This window comes from Artemia sp. Qi Xiang Cuo, chromosome 3 (assembly GCF_049724085.1).
Source record: "Artemia sp. Qi Xiang Cuo chromosome 3, ASM4972408v1, whole genome shotgun sequence".
Taxonomy (NCBI): Eukaryota; Metazoa; Arthropoda; class Branchiopoda; order Anostraca; family Artemiidae; genus Artemia; species Artemia sp. Qi Xiang Cuo.
Window position 1 is genome coordinate 56,544,796 of NC_142796.1, and position 22,837 is coordinate 56,567,632.

Sequence of the window (22,837 nt, forward strand, 5' to 3'; positions counted from 1 at the left end):
TTCCTTCTCACAGGAATTATAAGATTTTGGTGTAAACACTTGATATCTTTGTTGTATGTTGTGCAACCTGTGCTGAGTTGTATGTATCGAGTTATATGTTTTGGAATGGCTCGGGATGAGTTTTTATGTGCCATTTTTAATGTGTTGAGTTGTATCCAGTTCAGTTTTGTTCATTGACTTGCCTATGTTGAGCCATACCTGTGTTGAGTTGTGTGTATCGGGTTATCTGTTTTGGATTGTCTCAGGATGAGTTTTTATGTGCCGTTTGAGAGAATTATCATGTTTTAGGGAGTTAAGCTCACTTGGATTTAATTAACCCGACATGACATGCCCGTGTTGATTTATATGTTGAATATTCAATGTGTCAAGCTGCTTGTACAAGGAAACAAAGGACTGTTGGAGGAGGGCTTGGGTCGAACCATAAAGTATTGGAACATTTGAGTCTAAAGTTGTAAAACTAAATAAAATCTGTAGGGTTTTATATTTCCAACTATCCTTTACTGTTACGGTAAAGCATTATGAACATTTTGAAAAAAGTCCTCAAATCTAGCTTCTGATTTTAAATTAATTAATTAATTTTATTTCGTTTATTTAATTTATAATCACTTCACTTATTTATTTTCAATTTAGTTATTGAAGCTGTCATATTCCATTTTTTCTTAGAATATACCAACGAAATATTAGACTTCGCAGAGGTTGTCTCATACAATGTGGTTCGCTGCCAGTGACACAATTTTTCATAAAAGAGGAATCATGTTCAGTTTTTCCAGAGCAGTGATCCCTCAAACATACCTCACGGGTTTTTTCATCACCTATCTCCTTTGAATGTAAGGTGATCCTTATTTGAAGTTGTTCGTTTTAGAAAAAAAAGAAGGTAAAGTAATTGACTCGTTATGATTGCTAGTGTTCCCAGCTAATTGATTAAGTGGCATTCACACTACATATGTAATTTTTTATGCGATGTGGTTAAGCTACGTCACATTAAGTGAAACCTTTCACACCGAAACAAGCCCTCTCAAACTAGAGAAACATAAAAATCAATGAATTTATCATAATCATTGTCTAAAATCATCACAGTCATCATAAATGAACTAGAATGGCGACGTAGATTTGAGCTTCAGTTAAACCAGAATAGCAATGCAGATTCGAGTTCGATCAAGAAGGGTTTCAATGTGAAGACCATGTGTTTATTTTCAGAATCTATTAATTTTTCATCTTGGAGTTCAATTTTATTACTACTATCTTGACTTTTCCATAACGAAACATAAACTTACGTAACTTAAAATGTAGTTCAAGTCTACTTGAAATTACCTGCAACTACATGCTAGTGATAGTCTGGCGTGGCATAAAAGCGCCATAACAGCTACTGCCTGTAAATATTTGCACTAGTTTTATGTAGACAAGACAAGGTAGAAAAATGCATATTGATAGAAAAATGGATATGATGGCTGCTGTGACGTCTTATACGCAGGACGTGATTTTACGTGGAAATGGGAGGGCCGACAAAGTCAAAACATATTTCCTGCATAATATTATTTTCATAAATAAAGGCGTGCTTTTTGTAAATAAAGTTCTGGACTGGACCTTCAGCGACAAAGTCTACACTATACGTAGAAAATGATGACGGATTTAGTAATAAGATTAGTTCTGGTCATTTTAGTTTAGTTTTTTTTTCCAAGAAATTGCCACCTTTCTGACACAATCTTCTGATAGATTGAGTATTTTTTGGAATGAAATATAAAATGCTAAAGGAGACTCCGATTTTTTTATATATATATATCTGGTGCTAAGGGACGAGACAGAAGGGTCTGAGTAAGGAACAAAAGTTTTGTTTCTGTCCCCTTGTGAAGAGGTGAGGGGGGCAATATCCCCCTAGATGTTTGCCTTCCCCTGCTAGATTTTGAAGAATAACTTTTTTTTGTGTTCTTATTGAAAGTTCCCCACTTCTCTCGCATATTTTTTATGAATTGGCGTCCCTGTCAGTGGACTTGGCAAGATGACTACTCCAAAACACATAAGGAGCAGATTTCAAAGGCTATCTAGGCTAAAATCTAGCTTCATCCGTTATTTTTTTTTTTCACGCAACTTCAACAGCCGCTAGGAGACCTGTTTTTTCTTTCCTCCCGTTGATTTAAGGATTTCCTAAGAAAAATGTACTTCTTCTTTATAGTCCGTTCTAGGCAATCTAGTTGAGCTAATCTAGCAGTCTTCACCCATCTGAAAGTTAAAGCTGAATGTCTATTTTGCACAAATAGAAGGGTAATCCTCTCCCCATCCCCTGCTTTAAATCATGGAGAAAAACTTGTTTCACCAAGCGCGGCACATTTCCATCATACTGAGCTTCTTCGTCCCATGGTGGTAAACTTTGCGCTACTCATGGTACACCTCCACCACGGGTGGTGCGTGCCATCTAGTGTACACAAATTATAGATCATGGGACCCTTTGAAGGAAACCCTAAAAAAATTTCGAATCTACTTTGGAACAATCATAAATACTTTTTTGATTTCATTAGCATTGCTTCACTTTAAACCAGTCCCTCCTAATATATATAACCCACTTTATATATTCCCTTAATTTTTTACATTAGCAAGCGACGAACACTAACATTTTGCAGTAGCGAAGGGTGCTCAAGCGGCGAAGAATAGCACTACTGTAAAACCTAGTAGCAATATATAAAGTGGGCCAAGCACAGTTTATAGACAGTAAGCTTATCGCAGATAATTTCTGGTCTTCGGTCTCGGTGCGAACAAAAAGCTCCTCCCACTTGTTTCTGCCTTAGCGGATTAGTCTGTTATCGTCAATCACTGAGAAATGGTTAACAAGTGCATTATTCGTAATTGCGAAAGCAGAAAAAAACTTGGTGAGCCAGCCAAGTGGTTTGCAAGCGTCCCATCTCACAGGTATGAACTAATTTATATACAAATTATGACTTACTCTATTATTCACGTGGACTCAACTGATCGGCATATGTATGATTTTATAAAAAAGGGGGCGGGGGGGTTGATGAAATTTGTGAAAATAAGGAATTTTTTCTTCTTCTAATAACTGGTGGAGTAGGTGTGATGCCTTCAGGGGCGGATCCAGGATATTTTTAGGGGGGGCGCAAAATAGGTTGATCCGACAAACTTACGTTACGAGCAAGTTTAATTAATGCAAACTTGCGTTAATTAGGTAAATTACACTACTTTAGACTACTTTACGGGGGTAACCCTCGCCCCCCCCCTCTGGATCCGCAACTGGATAGTTTATAATTTTTTTTCACGTCGTGATATTTATTTTCTCAGATTGTAGTTCCTATGATATTTGAAAAATCTAGTTGCCTGTTTTTGCGGAGAGCCTAGATAAAACTAGTTTTGTTTTCAATCAATGTTTCATATGAAATGGGCAGACCTTTCCTGAACTTTAAACAATAAACACCTCTGTTTGAAAATCTTTGCACTTTCTGAATTTAGATAGCGATAAGGGTTCCTGATTGAGAACAAGTTTAGGACTTGAGTTCTAATTATTGGTTGTTGCGGTAAAAGTTGCCACAATAGCCCTATCCAAGAAAATGCCAAACGTCTGTTAAGAATTGTTTTTCGTAAAATTCTTAGGGAATTTTCAGAAAATTGAAGGACATCACACATTTTAGTGGCAGATCCAAAATTTTACGGGGCTTTACGCTAGAAAAGCTCCTATTATAGAATATTCTTCCAGTTTGTTTACTAGAAAATAAATAACTCCTCTCATTTGAAAATAAAACAACTCCTCTCATTTGATCTGCCATTAGCGGTCCAATTACCCTGGAACACGTATTTTGGCAGAAACTTTCTCAAAATGCCTTTGAAACCAACTTGAGACTTAGAAACCTATTTTTAATTCCTAAAAACATCTAATAATAACATTGCACTACTAACTACCGATTTTCATGTATGTATTGGAATAAATTAATTTAGAATTAGTTTCTTCAAAATTAGTGTTCCAACGTTGAAGCAATGTTTCGCGTCCAAGAGAAATCTGACTTGTCTGCCCGCGAAAAGATCTGATAACGCCTATGTTTCTATCTGCAAAAACGTTCTCCGGAGCACTCGCACCCCTGTCCGGGTTTTTATAATGGGAGAGATAGAGAATGATCATACTGCTAATTATATAAACAGTGGGGCCAAGTAAGCATTAGCTTACTAGCTAAGTAAGGCTACTGGGATAAGTAAGCATCTATGGTTGTTTAAAGTATTTTTCACTATTTTTTCAATCTCCTTCAAAGCGTCCCAGAGTCTTAAGTTTTGCGGTTAAGAAAGTGGGTAACCTTTGGTACAAACGGAACATTTCACTCTAGGCCAATAGTGAAAGGGAACGAATGTCACCCACTCTTTTGTGTACACCCATGGCTACAAAGCACAGCATAGATATCTATGCTGTGCTTTGTAAGATAATGAGTGTTCCTACCTTCTCCATTCAAGAGACATTGGGATACAGCATGTCTCGTACATTTCTTCTAGGTTGTTCTTTGACGCTTGTGTAATAACGAATTCAAATATCTTTGTTCTGTGGCGTTAAGCAAAATGGGCGTAAGTCCACTTTTTTTCCGAAAAGGAATTAAGCATATGGTTTATAAGGGCTCGAAGAGATCTATCGATTGGTCAACTGAAAATGGGCTTATCTTCAATTCTGACCGAGTTATAAATTGTTTCAAAAGGGCGTAACAAAGAGTGTAAATCTGTTGTTTTCTAAGTAACGAACAATTCAGCAATTTGGACATTTCCAGCGAATTCTGATCAAAAAGTTCGCTAGGAATCAATCTTTAAAGTTTCAAGTTTCTTAAATTCTGATTTGTGAGAAAGACTTTTTCATTGTGCGTTTTATTTTCGTTTTGCTCTCCTGTAAAATCATAAAAAGTGGACTTACGAGCATTTTGCTTAAAGCCACAGTGTTATGCTTTGAAACGCTATTAGGAGACCGAGACCAATCGATTGCTCAGTACCCTGACCACCATTCCTTTTTGGCACTATGATGTGTCCCATTTCTGAAAGAAATTTTTGCGACCATACCCGGGTTGTAGCGGTAGCTAGCTACCTAGTAAGAGACTATCACGTCCAATACTAAGAAACATAATAACCCACAACTCCTAAAAATAGAGTCAGATCAAAACAAGAAGTACGCTATTAGAACCGCCTTGTCTGAAACCCCTATATAGTAAACTTACCGTCCTTTGGCTTGAACAACAAGGAAAATATATTGTCTTGAAAATCAAAAAAGTGGCTGAAACCACAATATTCTGCATATACGGTATCTTTTTTTCTCAGATAGCAGGGCACTGGAACATTATAGAGAGTTGTTTATTGGCTCATTTTAAAGGAAATCGATGGGGTTAAAAACCTTTGTAATATTTTTTTTTTAAATATGATCAATTTTTGCGAAAAACGGCATTTTTTCTATACCACTGTAGTAGCTTATGTTATTATTACACACAAAAAAAACAAGTTTTTTTTCAGCTGGAAGTGAGAAGCAACATTAAAACTTAAAACGAACAGAACTTATTCCATATATGAAAGGGGCTGTCCCCTCATCAACGCCCCGCTCCTTACGCTAATGTTTTTTATTACTTTAAAAATTAGAGTTGTGACAAAGAGGCAATCTATAGTGTAAAGAGTGGGGCGTTGATGAGGGGACAGCTCTTTTCACTTATGGAATAATTTAAGTTCGTTTTAAGTTTCAATATTGCTCCTTACTTTTAGTTGGAAAAACTTGTTTTTTTTAAAGTTAATTTCTGATCGTTTTTTAAATAATGCTAGGAAATCTGGCTACTGCTCCACTGAAAAATCCCTCCTTCCCATAGGTTTATCCTTTTGGCAATTGAATTCTGGTAAAAATTTACACCCGATTGTTGCCGTTAGTATCTTCCCACTTAAAGTCGAAAAGGAAAAGGGGAAACAAGATGTAAGAAGAATTTCGTATGTGGGTTTTGACACATTCCCACAGTGCAGAATTTCCCCTGAAAATTCCTCCCCCCTGGAAACTTCCCTTCTTATGAAAAATTAACCCTGTGGAAAATCCCACTAGTAGAAAAATTCGCCCCCCCCCGCTCCGAAAAATCTATGCATACTTCCCAATAACAAATTTTGTACCTAGACAATAGGCAAATTTTGTAACTTAAAGGCCTGTTCCCACGGGCTGTGGGGGGTTCTGACATCTCCAAAGGTATATTTATTTGGCCTTTCGACTAGTCGAACAAAATGGCTATCTTAAAGCTTTGACTGGACGATTTTGAGAAAAAAAGGGGCGTGGGAGGGGATCTGGTTGCCTTCCATATTTTTTTTCTCACTTAACTAGAACTTTTAATTTCCGTTCGAATGAGCTCTTTTACGGTATTCTATGACTACTGGGTCGATACGATCACCCCTGAGAAAAACAAACAAATATACACGCATCCGTGATCTTTCTTATGGCAAAAAAAACACAAAATTCCACATTTTTCTCATAGACGCTTGAAACCACTACAGTAGGGTTCTATGATACGCTTAATCCGATGGTGTGATTTTCATAAAGATTCTACGACTTTTAGGGGGTTTACCCCCCTTTTTCCAAAAATCAGTAAAATTTTCTCAGGCTTGTAACCAATTTTTTGACAGAAAACTGCATCGTCCTATACAAGATGAAGAATGACGTCATAATTAGAGCTTAACCATATATGACGTAATAGTAAAAACTACATTCTGACACTAGTTATAATGATGTCAGTATTCAATGACGTCATACTGTCAATAAAAGAAAGAACTGCAAATGCATCAGTATCATTTAATTATGAAAAGCGTTAAAGCAAACATGTCGGAAAATGACGTTAAGACCAAGCTGGATGACAGAAAACATGATGAAACGTGGCTGGGAAAATATCAAAGGATGAATGTATTTGAGGCTATTGACAAAGACATTGGTGCTCCTACGGGTGAAGTTGGGTTGTTACCTACGTCTACTGTACATTCTCCGGGATACGAAGCAGTTTGTACTCCTAGTGAAATATTAAATATAGGTACAGAAAATCTCTTCAAGTCTCCTGGTAGAAATAGCATAATGTTGGATGCATGCAAGGCTGTTGACAAAGAAAATGACGTTCCAAATGTTACAAATATGTTGCCGCCTTATACAATACATTCTCAACGATATAAAGCATTCTCTGGTCCAAACCCGATCGTTGTGGTCAACAAACTGTCAGAGAAGGTGATAGAAGAAGCAAAAGCTGGCATCTGGTGTTGTGGCTCCTGTGGAAAAGCAGAGAAATCATTGTTGATGCTGAATTTTCATACAGATACTGGCTGTGAAGAACTTCCTATAATAGAGTGCGATATCTGTTTTGCTGTATTTCGTGATTACAAGAAATATGTTGCTCACTTTATGGAACACAAAATAGGAGAGACGAGACGATGTCTCATTTGCTTGCAAGAATTCATTGATGATATAGGGCAACATTTAATTTTACAAGGTCACTTTTCACCAAACGTGTCGGATGTAAAACACTTTGAAACAATAGACTCAATCAATCAGAAAACACATTTGATTAGTAATTTGCATTTTAAAAACCCCAGAAAAGATTATGAGTGTAAAATATGCGACAAAAGATTTGACTTCCATTCAAAATTGGAAAGCCACCAAAGAATGCACAGGGGAAACTCATTTAAATGTAATATATGTCAAAAGATGTCTTCTAAATCAGGAAATTTGATTGCGCATCAGAGACTACATACTGGTGAGAAACCATATCAATGCAATGTATGTCAAAAGAAATTTTCTCAATCAAGCACTTTGACTACCCATCAAAGAGTTCATACTGGTGAGAAACCCTATAAATGTGATGTGTGCAAGAAAACCTTTTCTCATTCAAGCACGTTGATTACCCATCAAAGAGTTCATACAGGTGAGAAACCATATAAATGTGATTCATGTAAAAAGAGTTTTCGTGACTCAATCTCTTTGATTAAGCACCATAGAGTACATACAGGTGAGAAGCCATATAAGTGTGGTGTGTGCAAGAAAACGTTTTCTCAATCAAGTAATTTGATTGGGCATCAAAGACTACATACTGGTGAGAAACCATATAAATGTAATGTATGTCAAAAGAGTTTTTCTCAATCAAGCACTTTGATTACCCATCAAAGAGTTCATACTGGTGAGAAACCCTATAAATGTGATGTGTGCAAGAAAACCTTTTCTCATTCAAGCACGTTGATTACCCATCAAAGAGTTCATACAGGTGAGAAACCATATAAATGTGATTCATGTAAAAAGAGTTTTCGTGACTCAATCTCTTTGATTAAGCACCAAAGAGTGCATACAGGTGAGAAGCCATATTAGTGTGGTGTGTGCAAGAAAATCTTTTCTCAATCAAGCCATTTGATTGGGCATCAAAGACTACATACTGGTGAGAAACCATATAAATGTAATGTATGTCAAAAGAGTTTTTCTCAATCAAGCACTTTGATTACCCATCAAAGAGTTCATACTGGTGAGAAACCCTATAAATGTGATGTGTGCAAGAAAACCTTTTCTCATTCAAGCACGTTGATTACCCATCAAAGAGTTCATACAGGTGAGAAACCATATAAATGTGGTTCATGTAAAAAGAGTTTTCGTGACCAAATCTCTTGGATTAAGCACCAAAGAGCACATACAGGTGAGAAGCCATATAAGTGTGATGTGTGCAAGAAACACTTTTCTCAATCAAGCCATTTTAATAACCACCTAAGAGTGCACACAGGTGAGAAACCATACCTGTTTATTTAAACTTTTATTTTACTGAATTATTTAAAAAATGCTCTATTTTAGGGGTAGTATATTCTAAATTGTGCAATTCTGATTGCGTGATAGCAATTCTTAGGCCAAAAACCAATCGATGCCGTGGAAAAGCATGCAGAGAAGGCAATACCTAACGATTTTAGGAAAATCCTAATTAAACCATTGTATAAGATAGGTAATAAGAGTGAGTTTTGTAATTATAGAGGCATTGGCCTGCCCTCTGTAGGTAGCAAATTACTTGGTAATATGATACTTTTTAGACTGAGAGATGCTGTAGACAAAGTTATAAGAGAAGAACAGTACGGTTTTAGGAAGAGTAGAAGATGTGCCGAACAAATTTTGATGCTTATATTAATAGTAGAGAAGTGCTGGAGTTATCAAACACCTTTAGTCCTCAGTTTTATAGATTATGAGTAAGCCTTCGATTTTCGTCTTTTAGTATAATTTCGCCTTAAAAAAGAGCCAAGAGGTTTTACATCATTTGGCAGTTTTGACTGTTCGCAAGAATCGCAAGGAACTGATGGGTATTCGTCCCTTGTCTGACTTACTTTTGTTAGATTATTCCCAAAAATATTCGTAATTTCCAATTCTTCAGTAGATTAATTAAAAAAACTTTTTCCGCAAAATAAATTTTTCAAAGAAAAGTAGACTAAAGAATTCCATTAAACAAAATGAGCAAAAATTAAATCACATAATCAACCAAGCGTGAAACTACCTCAAATCAGTATCAATAAATAAATGAAACCAAAAACGAACATAAATTACAATAATTAACTGAGTCAAACTCAAAACGAGCAGAAATTAACACAAGTTGGGAGCAAAATCGCTATACCGTCCCAAGGCTAGAACAAAATTTGCACTTTACTGAAAAAAAATAAATGTTTTTACTTTTATAACTTTAATAAATCAAATAATATTAACATTTTGATTACTAAATATCGGTATATGTATATTAAGCTGACAATGCACATTCATTTGTATTTTTTCAGTAAATTGCAAATAGAGTCAGATCAAAATAAAAAGTTTCATGTTAAAGATTGATCAATGATGTCATAGTCGTAGGTTATAGCCAGGTCGTTTCTTACTATTCCAATTAAGAAAAAGCCATAGGCCTTTTCCTGTTTTCCGGGTTGCAGCGGTAGCTAGCAACCTAGTAAGAGACGATCACGTCCAATGTTAAGAAATTTAAAAACCCATAACTCCTAAAAAAAGTCACATCAAAACGAAAAGTACACCATTAGAACCGCCTTGTCCGAAACCCCTGTACAGTAAACTTTCTGTTATTTGGCTTGAACAGCAAGGGAAGTATATTGGCTTGAAAATCAAGAAAACTGGCGGCTACTACAACATTCTGTCTAAACGGCATATTTTTTTCTTTCTTTTTTTTTTTTTTCTTTTCCACAGATAGCTTGGCACTGGAACATCGTAGAGAGTTGTTCAATGGCTCATTTTACAGGAAATTAATTGGGTTAAAAATCTTTGGTAACTAAAATAAATTATTTCTAAAAGAGAATAAATTTTTCCACTAAAAACTGCATTTTTGATGTCTTTTCATACTGCAGTCTTTTAAAAGATATTTGATTTTTGTACATAAATCATAATCATATACAACGGTAAGATTTGAACCCATGCCTCCGAAGAGACTGGTGGCTAACACCAGCGCCTTGGACCACTCGGCCACGCTGCCTCTCATAACTATATATGTGAATCCGGGTTGCAATAGTAGCTAGCAACCTAGTAAGAGCCGATCAGTCCAATGCTAAGAAATATAAAAACCCAGAACTCCTAAACACAGAGTCAGATCAAAACAAAAGTACATAATTAGAACCACCTTGTCTGAAACCCTACAAGATATTACAGTAAGGACCAATATATATAAATTATAACGTCATTCATCAAGCTTGTACACGAAAATGCAGTTTTAAAAAAATCCATATGATCCGAATTGCAGCGGTAGCTAGAAACCTAGTAAGAGATCCGGGTTGCAGCGGTAGCTAGGAACCTAGTCCGGGTTGCAGCGGTAGCTAGCAACCTAGTAAGAGACGATCACGCCCGATAGTGAAAACTAAAGTAACCTATAACTCCTGAAAATAGATTCAAATCAAAACTAGAAGTAAACTGTTAGAACCACCTTGTCCATAACCTCTATATAGCAAACTTACCGTCCCTTGGCTTGAATAGCAAGGAAAATATATTGGCTTGAAAATCAAGAAAATTGACTTTAACCACGATATTCTCCATATACGGTATCTTTTTTTCTTTCCGTTTGATTTTCCTCCTCAGCTTGCTGGGCACTGGAAAAATCATAGAGAGCCGTATAATGGCTTGTTTTAAAGGAAATTGCTACATCTAGTCACTTTTGGAATTAAAAATAAAATAGTTTTTAAAGTAGAATCAACTTTGTCAAAAAACTACATTTTTTATGTATTTTTATACTGCAGTCTTTTCAAAGATATTTGATTTTTGAATCCGGGTTGCAGCGGTAAATAGCAACCTAGTAAGAGACGATCACACCCCATTGTAAAAACTAAAGTAACCCATAACTCCTAAAAATAGATTCAGATGAAAACAAGAGGTACGCTATTAGAACTGCCTTGTCTAAAACCTCTATATAACATACTTACCGTCCCTTGGCCTGAATAATAAGGAAAATATATTGGCTTGAAAATCAAGAAAGTTGGCTGTAACAACGATATTCTCCACATACGGCATCTTTATATCTTTCCTTTTGATTTTCCTCTTCAACTAGCTGGGCACTGAAAAATCAGAGAGAGCTGTATAATGGCTCATTTTAAAGAAATTGCTAGATCTAGTCACTTTTGTTATTAAAAATAATTTATATAAAGGACCGATAGAGTTCATCATAAATATTATTTGTCAATTATTACATTAAAATACCATCATTGGAATAACAAACCATTGGAAGCATTGGACTTAGTTAGCTACTTGATTGTTTGAGGTTCGTTTCTTACTATTTCAAAGAAGAAAAAGCCGTAGGATTTTTCCTGTTTGTAATCAGGTTATATTAAAAGATGATATTAGGATACCAAACCATTGCATATATTTCCGGGCTGCAGCGGTAGCTAACAGCCTAGTAAGAGACGATCACGTCTAATGTTAAGAAACATGAAAACTCATAACTCCTAAAAAAAAGTCACATCAAAACAAAAAGTACACCATTAGAACCGCCATATTTGAAACCCCTGTATGAGAAACTTTCTGTCATTTGTCCGGGTTGAAGTGGTAGCTAGCAGCCTAGTAAGAGACGATCACGTCCAATGTTAAGATATATAAAAACTCACAACTCATAAGAAAAAGTCAGATCAAATCCGGGTTGCAGCGGTAGCTAGCAGCCTAGTAAGAGAAAATCACGTCCAATGTTAAGAAATATAAAAACCCCTAACTCCTAAAAAAAGGCTCAGATCGAAACAAAAAGTACACCATTAGAACCGCCTTGTCCGAAACCCCTATTAAGGAAACTTACCACCCTTTGGCTTGAATATCAAAGAAAATATATTGGCTTGAAAATCAGGAAAATTGACTTTAACCACGTTATTCTCCACAAACGGCATATTTTTTCTTTCTTCTCTTCCACCGGTAGCTTGGCACTGGAACATCGTAGAGAATTGTTCAGTGTCTAATTTTAAAGGAAATCTCTAGAACTAGTGCCATTTTTACTTCATTTTTTTTTTAAATAGAATCAATTTTATAAGAAAAGCTAAATTTTTTATGTACAATATTGAACAATGACGTCATAGTCGTTGGATAAAGTTAGTACATAATAACTACCCGACGTGAGATTTAATATGTATTTCCAGACCGAAAAATTCAATTTTTTTATATCCGGGTTGCAGCGGTAGCTAGCAACCTAGTAAGAGACGATCACGTCCAATGTTAAGTTATATAAAGGACCGATAGAGTTCATCATAAATATTCTTTGTCAATTATTACATTAATCCGGGTTGCAGCGGTAGCTAGCAACCTAGTAAGAGACGATCACGTCCAATGTTAAGAAATATAAAAACCCCTAACTCCTAAAAACAGAGTCAGATCAAAACAAAAAGTACACCATTAGAACCGCCTTGTCCGAAAACCCTATAAAGGAAACTTACCGCCCTGCGGCTTGAATAACGAATAAAATATATTGGCTTGATAATCAATAAAATTGACTTTAACCACGTTATTCTCCGCAAACGAGATATTTTTTTCTTTCTTTCTTTTCCACAGATAGCTTGGCACTGGAACATCGTACAGAGTTGTTCAATGGCTCATTTTAAAGGAAATCTCTAGATCTAGCGTTATTTGTACTTAATTTTTTTTTAAATTAATTTTTTTTTACGAAAAACTTAATTTTTTATATACAATATTAATCAATGACGTCATAGTCTTTGGATGTAGTTAGTACATAAAGTCTGGATCATCGAATTAAAGCTGAAACTAAGTAAAGAACAATTATGCCTCCATATATTCACAGTGATGTATAAAATTTCCCATTACATCTGTAAACTGTTCCACAGTTGCCGGTTCATACCTTGGAAGCTTTTCACTAAACATGCAACATTTCTTTTGGATATTACTATGAGGTTTTGCGAAATTACAGTAAAGAACGATTTCTCTCCCATAGTAGCTGATATGTTACATTAAAAGACGATCATTAGAATAAAAAGTTATTGCATGCATTGGACTTCGTTAGTTACTTGATCGTTTGAGGTTCGTCTCTTACTATTTCAAAGAAGAAAAAGTCGTAGGCTTTTTCCTGTTTGTAATATTTTCCTGTTTTTCTGGGTTGCAGCGGTAGCTAGCAACCTAGTAAGAGACGATCACGTCCAATGTTAAGAAATATAAAAACCCATAGTTCTTAAAAAAAGAGTCAGATCAAAACAAAAAGTACACCATTAGAACCGCCTTGTCCGAAACCCCTGCATAGTAAAATTTCTGTCCCTTGGCTTGAACAACAAGGGAAATATATTGGCTTGAAAATCAAGAAAAGTGGCAGCTACTACAACATTCTGCCTAAACGGGATATTTTTTTCTTTTTTTTTTCTTTTTTTTTTTCTTTTTTCTTTTCCACAGATAGCTTGGCACTGGAACATCGTAAAGGGTTGTTCAATAGCGCATTTTAAAGGACATTAATTGGGTTAAAAATCTATAGTAACTAAAATAAATTATTTCTAAAAGAGAATAAATTTTTCCACCAAAAACTGCATTTTTGATGTCTTTTCACACTGAAGTCTTTCAAACATAATCGTATACCAGCGGTATACATAAAGGATCGATACTGTAACTGGGATTTTATAAGTATTATCGGTATCATGATTTTTTCCGGGTTGCAGCGGTAGCTAGCAACCTAGTAAGAGACGATCACGTCCAATGTTAAGAAATATAAAAACCCATAGTTCTTAAAAAAAGAGTCAGATCAAAACAAAAAGTACACCATTAGAACCGCCTTGTCCGAAACCCCTGCATAGTAAAATTTCTGTCCCTTGGCTTGAACAGCAAGGGAAATATATTGGCTTGAAAATCAAGAAAAGTGGCAGCAACTACAACATTCTGCCTAAACGGGATATTTTTTTCTTTTTTTCTTTTTTTTTTTCTTTTGTATCCAGAGATAGCTTGGCACTGGAACATCGTAGAGGGTTGTTCAATAGCTCATTTTAAAGGAAATTAATTGGGTTAAAAATCTATAGTAACTAAAATAAATTATTTCAAAAGAGAATAAATTTTTCCACCAAAAACTGCATTTTGATGTCTTTTCACACTGCAGTCTTTCAAACATAATCGTATACCAGCGGTAAGAATTAAACCCACGCCTCTGAAGAGACTGGTGGCTAACACCAGTGCCTTGGACCACTCGGCCAGGCTGCCTCTCGTAAATAAATATATATGTGAATTTGGGTTGCAGCAGTAGCTAGCAACCTAGTAAGAGACGATCAGTCCAATGCTAAGAAATATAAAAACCCAAAACTCCTAAAAATAGAGTCAGATCAAAACAAAAGTACATCATTAGAAATACCTTGTCTGAAACCCTACTAGATAAATAATGAACGTCATCATAGTTTTATATTAGAGTTATGACGTGAATAGAGTGACGTCATAATTAGTATATAAGGAAAGTCAAAACTGAAAATTCTCTCATTCTTGATTAGAATAATGGTTAGATCAAAGCATTATTTATAATAAAGATTGAACTCTTCCCTGTACTAACTTGCATACGCAACTTCACTATAGTTAAGATTACAGTATTTATATTATGCATCATTATAAATTATAAAAGGTTCAAATGTTCGAAGATTTCCGGGTTGCAGCGGTAGCTAGCAACCTAGTAAGAGACGATCACGTCCAATGTTAAGAAATATAAAAACCCATAGTTCTTAAAAAAAGAGTCAGATCAAAACAAAAAGTACACCATTAGAACCGCCTTGTCCGAAACCCCTGCATAGTAAAATTTCTGTCCCTTGGCTTGAACAGCAAGGGAAATATATTGGCTTGAAAATCAAGAAAAGTGGCAGCTACTACAACATTCTGCCTAAACGGGATATTTTTTTCTTTTTTCTTTTTTTTTTTTCTTTTGTATCCAGAGATAGCTTGGCACTGGAACATCGTAGAGGGTTGTTCAATAGCTCATTTTAAAGGAAATTAATTGGGTTAAAAATCTATAGTAACTAAAATAAATTATTTCTAAAAGAGAATAAATTTTTCCACCAAAAACTGCATTTTGATGTCTTTTCACACTGCAGTCTTTCAAACATAATCGTATACCAGCGGTAAGAATTGAACCCACGCCTCTGAAGAGACTGGTGGCTAACACCAGCGCCTTGGACCACTCGGCCAGGCTGCCTCTCATAAATAAATATATATGTGAATTTGGGTTGCAGCATCCGGGTTGCAGCGGTAGCTAGCAACCTAGTAAGAGACGATCACCTCCAATGTTAAGAAATATAAAACCCCCCCACTCCTAAAAAAAGAGTCAGATCAAAACAAAAAGTACACCATTAGAACCGCCTTGTCCGAATCCTCTATAAAGGAAACTTACCTCCCTTTGGCTTGAATAACAAAGAAAATATATTGGCTTGAAAATCAAGAAAATTGACTTTTACCACGTTATTCTCCACAAACGGGATATTTTTTTCTTTCCGCTTTTTCTTTCTGCTCAGCTAGCTGGGCACTGGAAAATCATAGAGAGCTGTATAATAGCTCATTTTAAAGGAAATTGCAACATCTAGTCACTTTTGTATTTAAAAATAAAATACTTTTTAAAGTAGAATCAATTTTGTCAAAAAAATTGCATTTTTGATGTATTTTCATACTGCAGTCTTTTCAAAGATATTTGAATTTTGAAGCAATAAAACAGTCCATGTAATGAACTCTATAGTAATAATAGCTACTTGTCTCAATAGTAACCGAAACTCCTGGAACCAAAATTTTCTTTTTTGGCTTAATCGCTAAAATTATTATGTAAACTGCAAAAATATTTATGATGCCTAATCAGTAATAGTAATTTTTTAATTTAAACAACAAAAATACATGAAAATTCTAAAATTAGTTTTGCTTTTTGTGTCCTGGAAGAAATTTTTTTTTCATCTCAGTTCAAATTTATTATTGTATCCTGTAACCCGTAAAGTACATATCTCCATATTATTGTCTCATAATTGCAATTATTTTAGTTTTCAGTCCAGAATCACTAAACTTATTATTTAAACTGAAAAAATATTTATGGTGTCTAACCAATAATACTAATTTTGTAATTCAAACAAGATAAATACCTGAAAATTTTAAAATTAGTTTTGTTTTATGCTAGGTTTTAGATACTCGACACGGGATTTTGTGTGCTTAATAATTTTAAATCTTGAAAAAATATGGTCTCACGCGAGTGGAAAAAAAGAAAGAATAACCAAAAACAATATCAAAATAGAACAATCCAAATTTCTACTAATAGAAAACTTTACTACACAAAAAATAAAGCTAACATCCTGAAATATAAGAAAAGTTTATTTAAAAGAGATAAAAATGCCACCAAACGCAATAAAGCTCGAGCACGCGTAAGGATTGCTACTAAGATGTCTTGTGATCCAGGATTTAAGAAAATGAAATATGACAGAGCAAAACAGAGGTATCTTACGGATCAGGGGTATCGAGAAGGGAAAATTGAGACAGCGAAACAAAAGAGCAAGGAACGGTATGATAACGATATAGATTACCGAAACAAACATAAGAAAAAAGTTGCTACCAGAATAATGGGTAGATACTGGGGTGACAAAAGCTATAATGAAAAAATTAAATTCTCTGCGAGGTTGTACCGAAGAACGCATAAGGACAAAGGGAAAAATTACATTCAGAAATACAAGAAGATGGCAAAAATGCAGGCTGATCTTTGTAAATTGAGATACAATAAAGAACGATCTCTTGCCCATAGTAACTGATATTACAGCTTGGTATCCGGGTTGCAGCGGTAGCTAGCAACCTAGTAAGAGACGATCACGTCCAATGTTAAGAAATATAAAAGCCCATAGTTCCTAACAAAGGAGTCAGATCAAAACAAAAAGTACACCATTAGAACCGCCTTGTCTGAAACCCCTGTATAGGAAACTTTCTGTCCCTTGGCTTGAACAGCAAGGGAAATATATTGTCTTGAAAATCAAGAAAATTGACTTGAACCACGTTATTCTCCACAAACGGGATATTTTTTTCTTTTTTTCTTTTTTCTTTTTTTGTATCCAGAGATAGCTTGGCACTGGAACATCGTAGAGGGTTGTTCAATAGCTCATTTTAAAGGAAATTAATTGGGTTAAAAATCTATAGTAACTAAAATTAATTATTTCTAAAAGAGAATAAATTTTTCCACCAAAAACTGCATTTTTTATGTCTTTTCACACTGAAGTCTTTCAAACATAATCGTATACCAGCGGTAAGATTTGAACCCACGCCTCCGAAGAGACTGGTGGGTAACACGAGTGCCTTGGACCACTCCAAAAACTGCATTTTGATGTCTTTACAGTAAAGAACGATCTCTCTCCCATACTAACTGATCTATGGTGGTTCCAGGTGTAGTTACATAAAGGACGAATATAGCTCATCATAAATGGTATTTGTCAATTATCCGGCTTGCAGCGGTAGCTAGCAACCTAGTAAGAGATGATCACGTCCAATGTTACGAAATATAAAAACTCATAGTTCCTAAAAAATTTATAGTAAAGAACGAACTATAGCCTATAATAATTGAACTACAAATCCCACCATTATCCGGGTTGCAGCGGTAGCTAGCAACCTAGTAAGAGACGATCACCTCCAATGTCAAGAAATATAAAACCCCCCAACTCCTAAAAAAAGAGTCAGATCAAAACAAAAAGTACACCATTAGAACCGCCTTGTCCGAATCCTCTATAAAGGAAACTTACCTCCCTTTGGCTTGAATAACAAAGAAAATATATTGGCTTGAAAATCAAGAAAATTGACTTTTACCACGTTATTCTCCACAAACGGGATATTTTTTTCTTTCCGCTTTTTCTTTCTGCTCAGCTAGCTGGGCACTGGAAAATCATAGAGAGCTGTATAATAGCTCATTTTAAAGGAAATTGCAACATCTAGTCACTTTTGTATTTAAAAATAAAATACTTTTTAAAGTAGAATCAATTTTGTCAAAAAAATTGCATTTTTGATGTATTTTCATACTGCAGTCTTTTCAAAGATATTTGAATTTTGAAGCAATAAAACAGTCCATGTAATGAACTCTATAGTAATAATAGCTACTTGTCTCAATAGTAACCTGAAACTCCTGGAACCAAAATTTTCTTTTTTGGCTTAATCGCTAAAATTATTATGTAAACTGCAAAAATATTTATGATGCCTAATCAGTAATAGTAATTTTTTAATTTAAACAACAAAAATACATGAAAATTCTAAAATTAGTTTTGCTTTTTGTCTCCTGGAAGAAATTTTTTTTTCATCTCAGTTCAAATTTATTATTGTATCCTGTAACCCGTAAAGTACATATCTCCATATTATTGTCTCATAATTGCAATTATTTTAGTTTTCAGTCCAGAATCACTAAACTTATTATTTAAACTGCAAAAATATTTATGGTGTCTAACCAATAATACTAATTTTGTAATTCAAACAAGATAAATACCTGAAAATTTTAAAATTAGTTTTGTTTTATGCTAGGTTTTAGATACTCGACACGGGATTTTGTGTGCTTAATAATTTTAAATCTTGAAAAAATATGGTCTCACGCGAGTGGAAAAAAAGAAAGAATTATAATAAAGAACGACCTTTTGCCTATACTATATTTTTTCACAATAAAGAACGACACCTAGCCCATTAAAAATGAAACATAAATAGGGATTATATAATTTCCATCAGTATCATGGCTGTAGAGACGGCTGATACCTAGTAAAGAACAAACCATTACAGCAAAGAACATTTTATGTTAAAGATTGATCAATGATGCCATAATCATAGTTTGTAGCCAGGTCGTCTCTTACTATTCCAATCAAGAAAAAGCCATAGGCTTTTTCCTGTTTGTAATTTCACATCATCCGGGTTGTAGTGGTATTTATAATAAAGAACGAACTCTTGCCTATACTAATACATAAAGGATCGAAATAGTTCATTATAAATAGGAATTTACAGTAAAGAACGAACTTCGGCCAATAGTAAATAAAATAAGATTATAATTTATGATTCAAACGTAAGTAATTTGTTTGCTTTGGTCTAAAATACTGTCAGCGGTGGGATTCGATCCCATGCCTCCGAAGTGAGGGGTGGCTAACACCAGCGCCTTAAACCACTCGGCGTCGCTGCCACACATAACTATATGAATAATATTTTCCTGAAACCAAAAATTTTTTCTGGAACCATACTTTTTTTTGGCTCAAATTGTAAAGTGCCTATCGTTTGTGCTATATTTTCGTAGAAAAGAAATTCATTTTTTTTATTTTATTTTATAATAATTACATTAAGGAACAAACAGTAGCCCATAGTACCTTATACAATATTCATGAACAACTAAGCCAATAGCTCTAGCTACAATAAGGCAAACAGTTGACGACAAACGCTGCAAGCAACTAATCCAACAGCTGAAGATACAATATAGCAAGCAGCTGTAGACAATTGGCCCAACAGTTAAAGGAACGAAAAAAACAACAGGTGCAAGTGCAATAAAGCCAACAGCTGCAGACAACTAAGACAACAGCTGCAGTTGCAGTAGAGCATTACATTAAAAAGCGATCGTTGGAATAACAAACCATTGCATACATTGAAATTAGTTTGCTACTTGATTCTTTGAGGTTCGTCTCTTACTATTTCAAAGAATTATAATAAAGAACGACCTCATGCCTATACTAAATTTTATACGCCACTTAATTACAGTTTAGGTTAGTAATCCGGGTTGCAGCGGTAGCTAGCAACCTAGTAAGAGACGATCACGTCCAATGTTAAGAAATATAAAAACCCATAGCTCCTAAAAAAGGAGTCAGATCAAAACAAAAAGTACACCATTAGAACCGCCTTGTCCGAAACCCCTGTATAGGAAACTTTCTGTCCCTTGGCTTGAACAGCAATGGAAATATATTGGCTTGAAAATCAAGAAAATTGACTTTAACCACGTTATTCTCGTCAAAAGGGATATTTTTTTCTCTTTTTTTTGTATCCAGAGATAGCTTGGCACTGGAACATCGTAGAGGGTTGTTCAATAGCTCATTTTAAAGGAAATTAATTGGGTTAAAAATCTATAGTAACTAAAATAAATTATTTCTAAAAGAGAATAAATTTTTCCAATAAAAACTGTATTTTTGATGCAGTGACGTCATAATTACTATATAAGATCATCATAGTTTTATATTAGAGCTATGACGTGAATAGAGTGACGTCATAATTAGTATATAAGGAAAGTCAAAACTGAAAATTCTCTCATTCTTGCTTAGAATAATGGTTAGATCAAAGCAGGCTATACGCAAGTTGAAGAAAGAGTACTACACAAACAACAGAGATAGTAACTTGAAAAGAAAAAAGCAAAGGTATTCAACCGACCAGGTGTATCGAGAAGTAATAATTGAGAGAGCAAAAAAAAGGTATTCAACCGACCAGGCGTATCGAAAAGTAATAATTGAGAGAGCAAAAGAATTATAGTAAAGAACGACCTCTAACCCATGTTAATGTTAATTGATCCGGGTTGCTGTTGCATTAAAGGATGATCATTGAAATAACAAACCATTGCATATATTGGACTTAGTTAGCTACTTGATTGTTTGAGGTTCGTCTCTTATTATAATAAAGATCGAACTCTTCCCTATACTAACTTGCATAGGCAACTTCACTATAGTTAAGATTACAGTATTTATATTATACATCATTATAAATCAAATTGTTCGAAGATTATAGAGTTAAAAATTTTACACACCGGGAATCGAACCCGGGCCTGTTGAGTGAAAGTTAACTATCCTAGCCACTAGACCATATGGGACCATAAAGAAGTATGATTTAAGAACCATATGCATATTATTTTTTCACCATACCAATTATAATAGGACCAAAACAAAATCGTCGACTTGCAACCTTACTTTTGACACATTAGTTAAATCTTCATCAGACTTAAAAAATGTTTTGCTAGTTTTACATGAAAGAACGAACCTTAGCCCATAGTAGCAGAAATAAGAATATCTAGGTTGCAGCGGTAGCTAGCAACTTATTAATTAAATAATCCGAGTATAAGTGGTAGCTAGCAACCTAGTAAGAAACGCCAAATTAAAAGATGATCATTTGAATAACAAACAATTGCTTACATTGTAGTGAGTAAGCTGCTTGATTGTTTAAGGTTCATCTCTTACTATTTAAAAGAAGGAAAAGCCAAAGTCTTTTTCCTGTTTGTAATCCGGGTTGCAGCGGTAGCTAGCAACCTAGTAAGAGACGATCACGTCCAATGTTAAGAAATGTAAAAACCCACAGTTCCAAAAAAGGAGTCAGATCAAAACAAAAAGTACACCATTAGAACCGCCTTGTCCGAAACCCCTTGAAAGGAAAATTACCGCCGTTTGGCTTGAACAGCAAGGGAAATATATTGGCTTGAAAATCAAGAAAATTGACTTTAACCACGTTATTCTCCACAAACGGGATATTTTTTTCTTTTTTTCTTCTTTTTTTACAGTAAAGAACGACACCTAGCCCATGTTAACTAAAACATAAATAGGGATTATGTAATTTCCATTAGTTATCCGGGTTGCAGCGGTAGCTAGCAACCTAGTAAGAGACGATCACCTCCAATGTTAAGAAATATAAAACCCCCCAACTCCTAAAAAAAGAGTCAGATCAAAACAAAAAGTACATCATTAGAACCACCTTGTCCGAATCCTCTATAAAGGAAACTTACCGCTCTTTGACTTGAATAACAAAGAAAATATATTGGCTTGAAAATCAAGAAAATAGACTTTTACCACGTTATTCTCCACAAACGGAATATTTTTTTCTTTTTTCTTTTTCTTTTCCACAGATAGCTTGGCACTGGAACATCGTAGAGGGTTGTTCAATAGCTCATTTTAAAGGAAATTAATTGGGTTAAAAATCTATAGTAACTAAAATAAATTATTTCTAAAAGAGAATAAATTTTTCCACCAAAAACTGCATTTTTGATGTCTTTTCACACTGCAGTCTTTCAAACATAATCGTATACCAGCGGTAAGATTTGAACCCACGCCTCCGAAGAGACTGGTGGCTAACACCAGTGTCTTGGACCACTTAGCCAGAGCTGCCTCTTATAATTTGGGTTGCAGCAGTAGCTAGCAACCTAGTAAGAGACGTTACATTAAAAGACGATCATTGGAATAACAAAAAATTGCATACATTGGAATTAGTTAGCTACTTGATTGTTTGAGGTTCGTCTCTTACTATTTCAAAGAAGAAAAAGCCTTAGGCTTTTTCCTGTTTTTATAATAAAGAAGGACCTCTTGCATATACTAAAGTTTATAGGCCACTTAACTATAGTATAGGCTAGTACATTTATATTTAAGGTCAATATATTATACAGTAAAGAACGATCTCTCTCCCATACTAACTGATATATGGTGGTTCCAGATGTAG

At 34.8% G+C, this 22,837-nt stretch overlaps 2 protein-coding genes and 1 long non-coding RNA gene across 5 annotated transcripts in view; 2 read left to right on the forward strand and 1 right to left on the reverse strand.

Annotated features, from left to right (window-relative positions):
- Traf4 (TNF receptor associated factor 4) overlaps positions 1 to 22,837 on the forward strand; it is a 209,117-nt gene that overhangs the window by 126,788 nt on the left and 59,492 nt on the right. The gene's annotated exons all lie outside the window — the stretch shown is intronic.
- LOC148954315 (uncharacterized) lies at positions 6,803 to 8,755 on the forward strand. The gene is given in 1 exon segment (XM_089087243.1): positions 6,803 to 8,755. A coding segment is annotated over 1 exon segment (1,953 nt).
- LOC148954316 (uncharacterized) overlaps positions 11,404 to 22,837 on the reverse strand; it is a 178,439-nt gene continuing 167,005 nt past the window's right edge. The window contains exon 3 of the long non-coding RNA XR_016141505.1: positions 11,404 to 11,523. This is a non-coding gene — a long non-coding RNA (uncharacterized LOC148954316). The remainder of the gene's footprint in view (positions 11,524 to 22,837) is intronic.